General features: G+C 40.5%; 1 protein-coding gene across 2 annotated transcripts; it reads right to left on the bottom strand.

The window, feature by feature from the left end:
* Positions 1–7,954, bottom strand: LOC124292448 (uncharacterized methyltransferase YdaC-like). Of its 2 annotated transcripts, none has more exons than XM_046729531.1 (4): positions 7,882–7,954; positions 6,725–6,808; positions 4,110–4,248; positions 1–2,177 (listed from the first exon to the last, which is right to left on the bottom strand). In XM_046729531.1, the coding sequence occupies exons 2-4, from the start codon at positions 6,800–6,802 to the stop codon at positions 1,633–1,635; spliced, it is 762 nt and encodes a 253-aa protein (XP_046585487.1). In that variant the 5' UTR covers positions 6,803–6,808; positions 7,882–7,954; the 3' UTR covers positions 1–1,632. The 2 variants fall into 2 exon arrangements, with proteins under 2 accessions (XP_046585487.1, XP_046585486.1); XM_046729530.1 differs by having other exon boundaries at positions 7,833–7,946.
* Between the last annotated feature and the right edge of the window lie 2,238 nt (positions 7,955–10,192).

Here is a 10,192-nt window from a genome sequence, read left to right as displayed (position 1 = left end):
TCACCGCAAAGTGTTAAATCAATGATTGACAAATGATTGACCATCACTGCAAAGTGTTAAATCAATGATTGACAAATGACTGATTATCACAGAAGCACTTAAATGATTGACAAATGATTATGTTTACTTTACTATGGCTATTTTCATTGATAAATTTAAATTCTTTCCCACTTAAAATCAACTTGTCCACATTACAAGTGACATATTACACAGTGACCTCTGACCTTGGCACGAATTGGCACATGATTGTGTACACAGAGTGAGCTCCACATAACTGATTTATGAGAATGAAAGCAGATTTGTTTTCATTGCTTACTTCTGGTAAATGATTTACCTCATACAAAGATAGAAATGATTTAAACGTGCAATTCATACCAATCAAACCACTGCCATGCACTTCTTGTGGAAAATGTCACCTGCACTGATTGCAAACTGACAGTTGATGCTACCTGCACCAGCAATAATGTACCTGCACTGGTGCAGCCTGGACATAAATCGATCCCTGTACAATGAACACTTTTCTTCACATCTACTGTTTTATATGTGCTATAGTTACTGCAGCTTAAGTAGCTTCTGAGTGGATACTTGTGTCACAGAAACTGTTAAAAAAGGACCTTTCTAAAGAAAGAATTCCGTAACAAATTTAACCACCTTTAGGTAAGAAGTTTACGTTGAATCCTTGGGATTAAACCACCATCATTTCTCTCTGGGAAGAAGTTCTATCCATAACACTGTGTTGACCTAAAGGATAAAGCAACAGTAACAAAAGCAACTCCCCAGAAGGGGACAAATTTGATTTGTGTTGAAAAAATATCACTTCTCTTGCCAGCTAAGATATCTTTATAAAATCATTCTAGAGTCTTACCATGCTGATTGTCACCCTAACTACACACAGACTGTCTCACTGCCACACAAGGCACTAATTACAGAGGCTACATCTTGACTGGAACTATGATAGGTTGGTTAATTTGCTGTTTAACGTCACACTCAGCAATATTCCAGCTGTATGGCGACGGTCTGTAAATAATTGAGTCTGGACGAGATAATCCAGTGATCAACAGCATGAGCATTTATCTATGTAATTGGGGTACGATGACATGTATCAACCAAGTCAGCGAGCCCCTATCCTGTTATTCGCCTCTTACGACAAGCACAGGTCCTGAAGACCAATTCTAACCCGGATCTTGACGGGTGACTGGAACTGTGAAACAGACCAGCTCCTCTCACATCAACACGACACTGCAATATCATAAGAATGTCACGTGGATCTTTGAATGTTGTGTCATGGAATAATATTGACCAAAGCTCCTGGCACAGATCTGAGTCCTCCATACAAGCAGCAATGACAACATGGTGTTAACTATACATTCTCCAGTGTCTGTATGTATAAATGTTCTCCTCAACTGAACTTGCTAAAAGGGCCATAGATTCATTTGGCCAGGACAAAATGGGGGTGAGGTCGAAGAGCGGCATGTGTATTTAGGGCTGACAAATTTTCAACTGTGTCATTGCAACATACTGCCAAGTACCTCTATTGCAATTATAAATCACCTGCCCACACAGAAAGCATCTTCATTCAAAATTAAGACAATCTTTAAGAGTGTTATATTCTTGAACCTTTCACAATGAAGGTCATGAAACAGAAGGTTCAATCTGTCCTTTCAGTTTGTCTGCAAAATATGGCTTGGCTTCATCTTGTAAACTGCCAAACTGTGCAACTTCCTCTTCAAAGTCTTCATCATAAGCAGTCTTTTCATTAATTCGGGCAAATATGGCCTCAAATTTTTTGTCCCCATCTGACAAGTATTCCAGCTTGACATCCTCGAAACCACTTTCTTCAAGCATCCACATAAACCTCACAGGATCGGGGCTACCGTATTTCATAAATCCTTTACGCTGTAACATTCTAATCCTGTCAAGGTTCATGGCCGTCACCATTGTTGAGCCTGGCTTCATCACTCGATAGAGCTCCTGACTGGCGACCTTCAAGTTGGGCCAGAAGTAGTAGGTGTTGCAGTGGAAGACGCTGTCGAACGTGTCTGTGTTGTATGGAAGCTGGATCACTGAGCCCATGCACAGGTCGACCTTCCCACGTTGAATCTCCTGCCTCATCCGGCGACTTGCCTTCTTCAGCATCAGTTCAGAATACTCTATGCCATAGATCATCCCAGTCCCATCTGAAACAGATTGTGTGATTTGGGTTCAACCACAGGGCTTTTCATGAGATTGGTTGGTTGGTTTGTCGTTTTAACACCACACTCAGCTATATTCCAGCTATATGGTGGCGGTCTGTGAATAATTGAGTCTGGACCAATCCAGTGATCAACATTATGAGCATCGATCTACGCAACTGGGATGACTTTGTGTGCTGGCGACATGTACACCAGTTTAGCTAACCTGACCACCTGATACCGTTAGTACCTCTTATGACAAGCATGGTAGCTGAAGACCAATTCTCACCCAGGTTTTCATGAGAAAAGTCATACCTATTCATGGTCAAAACAACCCCTTCGGCCTTGAAATCTATGCCAATTTTAGCACTATTCCTGCAACATCACGGCAGTGAACACCTGAAACTAGCTTCACACAGTGACCAGATGTGGGGAGTTGAACCTAGGTCTTCAGCGTGACAAGCGAGCGCTTTGACCAAAAGGCCACCTTATTCCAAGAATTCTTGTTTTATGTGTTTAATGATGGGTACCAAACAAACTTACAACTAATAAAACCTTTTGGTATAATGTGGCCAGGCATTGAACCACTGACAGTGTTCATTCCAGCATTTCTAACAAGGGAGCCCATGGCTCACAAACCCTCAGTTATGTGGGTCATTTAGAAAATATTGTGGGTCATGTCAAATTGCTGTGACCTTTTATCCATACACTACTAGTTACTAGTATGAGTTCACTTCCTTTTTTAAATGGGTACACTGACTGACTGACTGAGTTTGGTTTTGCGCCGCTTTTAGCAATATTCCAGCAACATCACGGCAGGGGACACCATGATGTTGCTGGAATATTGCTAAAAGCGGCGTAAAACCAAAACTCAGTCAGTCAGTCCTTTTTCAAACTTTCAAAAGAGAAACTATTTTTCAACACATTAATAAAACAGTAAATTCAAACATAATTTGAAAAATATTGATATTTATACACTAAAAATGAACTGAAGCTCCATGTTCATTGAGAACTCCACTGAACATTTCAATACTGATTGAACAGTTTTCTTAGTCTAGCTGACACTAAGTCTGAGTTTTCAACTTGAAACTTTGAAAACAAGTGGTAACTTCGACAGTGAACAGTAATTCTTATAATTATGATCAGTCTGACAGTGACTAATACATTATGTTGTCGGATTATGTTTTGGGTTAATGACGTTTTACAATTATTGTTGTTGACGAATGTTTAAGAGTCAGAAAGCCAGTAACACACGGATACCTGTAATGTTGTTCGAAATTCTTAAGCTGGACTTAACCATACCCTGTAAACTGACTGTTTATTTGGTGGGTAATGCACATCTTACCATTTGCTGCTTGTTAGAATGACAGCCACTGGCAAAGATGGAAACACATATTCTTAACAAAACAAACACGTATGTACATTTTTTCTTGACAAATGTAAGACATTCTGACGGATATCTGCGTTTTACAGCCGATATATCCCCCATAGCGTGAAACTGCAGCATGCAACGTGATTGGTTCACTTGATGAAAACCAAACTATCACAACCAGTTTTACTCAGTGCTTTGGTTTTCCTAACTACACCGATTTGCAGGTTTCGCACTATCATTATAAACACAGGTTGAAAGTCAAAACACGATTCTGCAAGAATAGGTGTACTGTTGTTTTCAAAGACGTACTGAGTTTTGCATGAGTTGCCAAGCGAAAACAACCTCATGATGCATTTCAGATATACATTTATGGATGTGCCGACACGACCACATACCTGTACAGTGCGCCATGTTAAATATAAGTGCGCGAATGGCTTAAGGGTGCGGCCTATAATGAATATTGCACTAACATTTTTCCTTCTGAGCAGACCATTAAACCATGGAGCTTGTCTTGCTCCTTGTGGAGTTATAGAGGACCGTTCTTAAAGAGTACAAGACAGACATACCTTTGACATACTTGTAGGCCTCCTGCAGACCATGACCGGATCCAAAGCCGACCTCTAACACCTTGTGATGTGGTTGGATACGACTCAGACGAGCAGCGTTTTGCTCCAGGTACACATTGCGCTTATCAAACACAAATTTCTGCAAGTAAAACCAGCAGGTATGAGAAATCATCCTAAGCCATGACAAGCACATCTTAATAATGACTTCTTAGAGTTTACTAATTATTTTCCATGAAAGTCACAAGCTTGCTGTGAGTGAGTTTAGTTTTACGCTGATTTTAGCAATATTCCAGCAATATCTCGGCAGGGGGACATCAGAAATGGGTTTCACACATTGTACCCATGTGGGGAATCGAACCAGGGTTCTCAGTGTGATGAGCAAACGCTTAACCACTAGGCTACCCCACTGCCCCCAAGCTTTTGTGACTGCGTTCCACATGATAGCCATCTGAAATGTGAATATCTGGGCTAGAAATGGTCTTCATCAACTCATGCTTATCATGAGAGGTGACCAATCGGATTGGGTGGTCTGGCTCACTGACTTGGTTGATGAATGTTGTATCCTAATCCTAGATTGATGCTCATGATGTCAATCACTGGAATGTCTTGTCCAGATTCAATTAAATACAGACCAATGACATATAGTCAGAAAATTGCTGAGTGTGGCATTAAACAACAATCAAATATACATATGAAACAGGTTCCCTTGATTGAGCTTTGTCTGTCGGGAATGACATATTGGCACACTTGTTGTGATGTGGTTGAACTTTTCCTGATGATTAAAAACAAAGTCTAGTAAGAGTGAGTGAGTTTAGTTTTAGCAATATTCCAGCAATATGACAGTGGTTGACACAAACCTGGGTCTTTGGCGTGACGAGTGAACGCTTTAACCACTAAGCTGCCCCACCACCAAAGTCTAGTTAGATATGGTGGACAGACAAAAGCCCTGCAGGACCAAAGCCCCATACACAAAAGCCCTTTTGGGCAAAAGCCCCATAGCTAAAATAACAAATGAGACAAAAGTCCAAAATTATGTTTTCTCAAGGTGGTCTGAGTAGGAAGCTGTACTTGAGGAGGAGGTTGGTCTTGAGAAGGCTAATCAAGAAATTGGGGTTGAAAAGGATTAATTAAGACACTTAAGTATTGTTTTTCCAAGGTGGTCTAAGGAGGAAGGTAGTCTTGAGAAGGCTAATCCAAAGGTTTGAAAAGGATTAATTAATATACTGTAAACGTATTATATTTCGCGCAGGTTTTATTTTTTTCGCTTTTCGAAAAACATTTTAGCTTAAAATTTATACACCGCGAATAAACCTGTCATTCATTCAGTCTAGCCACGCTCGCCCCTGAGTTGTTACCATAACACATCAAGTTTGAAGACAGAAATCTACGGGAATCTTAAAATGACGACTGATAGTAGCATAAAGAATCATACTTAACTGTCGCTGTAATGGATTTCAAACATAATTAAATAATGAGCCAAATCCATCACCGAATTAGCAAAAAGCAGCAATGTGTGTGTGGCGCCATGGAAATTGGTCACATGACAGATGGTTTGATACAAAACAGATTACCATGAAACGACTTCGGAAAGAAATAATACAGCAGTATTTTATTTATTCATTAAGATTTTATTTACCAGTACATCATGAAGCGAATAGTCACTTAACACTCAATCATCTCATTCACAACAACCCGGCTTGTTTGAAATCACAGAGAGCTTCATATACAGTAGAAGTTAATTCGGTCAGATCGTCAGAATTCGGAACATAAGACTGATGTGTTTTTCATCTCTTCCGTGAGTAAACGGATTACTGTGTACTAGTATATCGCACAGATAGGGATTTCCTGTGAGTAAGCAATAAACGCCGCCTGACAGGTTAAGCCACTCTGTTTGTTTTCACTGCTATTAGTGGCGGCCAAAGAGACAGCTGGCAGTTCCGGCAATTACTGATTGCGTGAATAATTGACCGCGCGATGTAGTCTAAACTGTCAATTCCGCGAAAATTGCACCACGCGAAAATAAGTACGTTTACAGTAGTTAATGTCAACAGGGTCTTCTCATTTTTTTATTCATTAATTAAGTGTTCAGTGTTAACAGGATCTGCTCAATGTCAAGACTAAACTTAACAGTGCCTATAAAATAGTCATGTTGCTGAAAAATGACCACCAGTAAAAATGGAAATTCTAAGAAATAACAAAGGTGGTGTCAAACTTAGCTTTGAGGGCTTTATGTACACTAAGAAGAGTGTAAATAAGTCGACGATTAGATGGGAGTGTTCTGTGACTGGGCTTTTGTCTGAGATGTTTGGGGCTTTCGCCCAAAAGGGCTTTTGTCTGTGGGGCTTCGGTCCTGCAGGGTCTTTTGTCAGGCAATCTAGATGTATTCCTACTGATACCACATCATTCACTTTCGTTATACTTATCTTGCAAGCACATCAAACCCAAGATCAGGCTAGGAAGAAGATTTTAGCACACTTCACACACTCTGATTGATTAAAGTGATCAGTCCCAAAGACATAATCTGCCTCTAATTAACCATTGCAATGGTTAAAATATATTATAGTTGAATCATCATGGCAATGAACTCTATGTATCAAGGCTAAATCAACACTCACTGAAACAAAATTTCCCACTAGACCTTTCTTCGGGCTCTTATAATTCTCTGCTATTATGTTTCTTAGTCTTGACGTCATTTTGACCTGCAACAAATCAGTTATGTTGATGATTACATAGCACAGGCAGACAGTCAAAACAAACTCCAGGTGGAAGTGACATCTCTCTCTAGCTGCTTACAGAAATGTCAGACATGGGAAGATGGCATTATAGTCTCATTATAACCTGCATCTGGTGAATTCCAGTCTTCCCGATTATTTTACTATAGATTTGTGCACATGTCACACAAAATGTACCACAGAATGTTCACTCTCTAGGTTTCACATGATTGAGCGAATTCACAGGGTGTGTGTGGGCGATGAACAGCTAGTGAATGGTGCATTTGTTTACATGATGGGGGGGGCTAGATTACAGGATAAAGAATAGAATAATACTTAAATGCCTTTTCAGGAATTCGTGTTACATCAGCAGAGCTACTGACACATTAGAGAGATACAAAACATATTTACATAAATTCATTGATTTAGGTAACGTCATATTTGTTTAAGAGAGATATGGTACTTGGAATAAAGGATGTACAGGCTCTCTTAGTTTTCACAATTGGAACTTTGTAGCGGCGGCCTGAAGGGAGGAGATCGTATTCCGAATTTAAGTAGTGAGTACGGTCAGATATAATTTTGACAGCTTGATTCACGATTTGCCGCTCATGTGTTGATGATAAACATTCAAATCTGACTCCAGCGATTTTACTTGCAGTGTTAACAATTTTGTCTATTTTAGATTTGAGATGAACTGAGATAGACCCGTACCAACAATGGTAAGAAAAGGTTAAAATACTCTGAATAAATGCTGCATAAAAAGATGACATCACAGATGGGTTAACATTAAAAGATCTCAGTTTACGCATGAGATGATGACGTTGTTGACACATTTTGTATAGGGCTTCAGTGTTAGAGTTCCAGTTCAGCTTAGAGTCAATGAAGGTTCCCAGGTACTTATTGGTACTCCGACACTGAAGATATGAATCTTCTTTATCAAAAATAAATCTTGAAGCCATGAATGACTCCCTTAAACAAACAAATGATATCTGTTAAATGTGAATCAACTTACTTTTGCAAATTAATGACAACAGTATATTGAGTTTGGAAATAAAACATACTCAATGTCAAATACAAAGTTATTTGCGTCACATGGAGGCAGCCATGTTTTCCCGTGAGAATCACGTGATCGCGGGATAGCGTTTACCCATAGAGAAAATATTTCAAACCATAATCTTCAAGTTGGCTACACACGCACACACACACTCAAACACAAAATTATCATCTCATATTTCACCAAATGAAATCATGCACATAACTAGTTAAAAAAACATTCATTCTGGGAATTATCGTCATATAGTCCTGATCAGAAACATATATTTACGATGAAAGTAACAGTGCTTCATGTAGAAGCGTTAATGTTATAGCATTGAAAATACTTTCGATATTTGGTCATTTGTCTGATCAATGAACTACGGATATTTTTACCGGGTAATATGTATTCAAAAATAAATGCAAAAATGTATAGTACATATTTCCAAATAGACTTCATGTACGTGTGAATTAATGGGTCGCGGGAGATGTGGGAGATTTAAGAACGCTTCATACTGTAAGATGTTTGTTGTTAACCCAGGACTCGGCAATATTCCAGCTATTTGGCGGCGGTCTGTGAATAAGCGAGTCTTGATCAGACAATCCTATGTTCAGCAACATGAACAGCGATCTACGCAGTTGGGATACGATGACATCTGTCAACCAAACCTGCGAGCCTGACCAGCCGATCCCGTTACGACAAGGATGGGTTGCTGAAGACAAATTCTAACCCGGATCTTCGCTACGCCAGTTAAGGTGTGCAAATGAATATAAAACACGCATAGTCTGCCCTAAACGTAAGATATATTAGAGGTGATTACAGATAGAAAGTGAACTTCATGAATACACAGTTATACTGAAAAGCATTCGTGATACAGGTTTTAACAGCAATATCCTTTAAGTCTGTTAAAACGCAGCCTAAAAGAAAAGTTCTGTCAAAACGCAGTGTAAAAGAAAATGGCAAGATGCACCAATCGATGTTAATGGATGCATACAAAAGGAAGGAGAACAGGAATACAGTTATGATCAACAAAACATGTTGATGATGCAAGATATACACAACAAAGAAAACGGGGTGTTGGTTGATTGACTGGTGTGTTGTTACACGCAGAACTCAGAAATATTCCAGTTATATAGCCACGGTCTGTAAATAACCAAGTTTGGACCCGGATCTCCGCGGCTGACAACGGGGATATTTAGTCAAATAGTCAGCGTTTGAGATGACTCAATCACAGGCCCTGGGCAGCATTAGTTCCTTTCCGCCAGCCCTTTCTCCAATGCTAAAGCACTAAATGAAGCAAGTCTAGATTTCCTCAGCAATCTCACTTCTCACCGAGACCGCCTCCGTGGTGTAGTGGTAAGAGCGTCCGCCCGGAGAGCGGAAGGTCGCGGGTTCGATCCCCGACCGCGTCATACCAAAAGACGTTAAAATATGGTACTTGTTGGTCCCTGCCTGGCGTTCGGCATTAATGGGTACAACAAGGACTGGTCGGCTCGGAGTCAGTATGTGTCTGAGTGGGGTATTCATGCTTCACTGCGGCATGGTATCTCAGTGGGCTAGCACTATAAAACCAGCTTCAGTCTGGGCTAGTACAAGCAGCCGCACTTACATATACACACGCATGCACGTCGTCATACGAGCGAAATATTCGCAAGCACGACGTTAAACCCAATTTCACCTCACCTCACTTCTCACCGGGTCCCTTTTTTCAATGTAAAAGATGTTTCTATTATATATATTAAGAGACTAAGCGTCAGTCTGTATAGTGTCCAGTGACCTTCCTATGAATTGGTCTTCAGCAAAGCATGCTTGTCGTAAGAGATGACTAGCGAGACCGGCTGGTCAGGCTCGCAGACTTAGTTGACATGTCATGTTATCCCAATTGTGTAGTTCGATGCTCATGCTGTTGGTCTCTGGATTATTTACAGACTGTCGCCATATAGCTTGAATGCTGCCGAGTCCGGCGTTAACAACCAGTTAACCAACAAATCCCATGGACAATATTCAGTGGCGTTTTAGCAGTTTCCAGACCTAAATCAAACTCTGTCGTGTTACCTTATATACTAGTATACTCTTACCAAAGACGCTTCCAGACATGTACACGGTCAGCCGGTGTCATTACACGAGGCCATCAGTCATTCCCACAGTTTCTACGCTCTAAAGGGGGCGATAGGGTAGCCAAGTGGTTACAGCGTTCGCTCGTCACGCTAAAGACCCGGGTTGATTCCCCATGCGGGTACAATGTGTGAAGCCCATTTCTGGTGTCCCCCGCCGTGATATTGCTGGATTATTGCTAAAGCCGGCGTAAAACCATACGCTTTCACTCACTCACTCTACGC

This window comes from Haliotis rubra, unplaced genomic scaffold, assembly GCF_003918875.1.
Source record: "Haliotis rubra isolate DU_JTF1 unplaced genomic scaffold, ASM391887v1 Scf518, whole genome shotgun sequence".
NCBI lineage: Eukaryota > Metazoa > Mollusca > Gastropoda > Lepetellida > Haliotidae > Haliotis > Haliotis rubra.
This window is presented reverse-complemented; position numbering and strand designations above follow the sequence as displayed.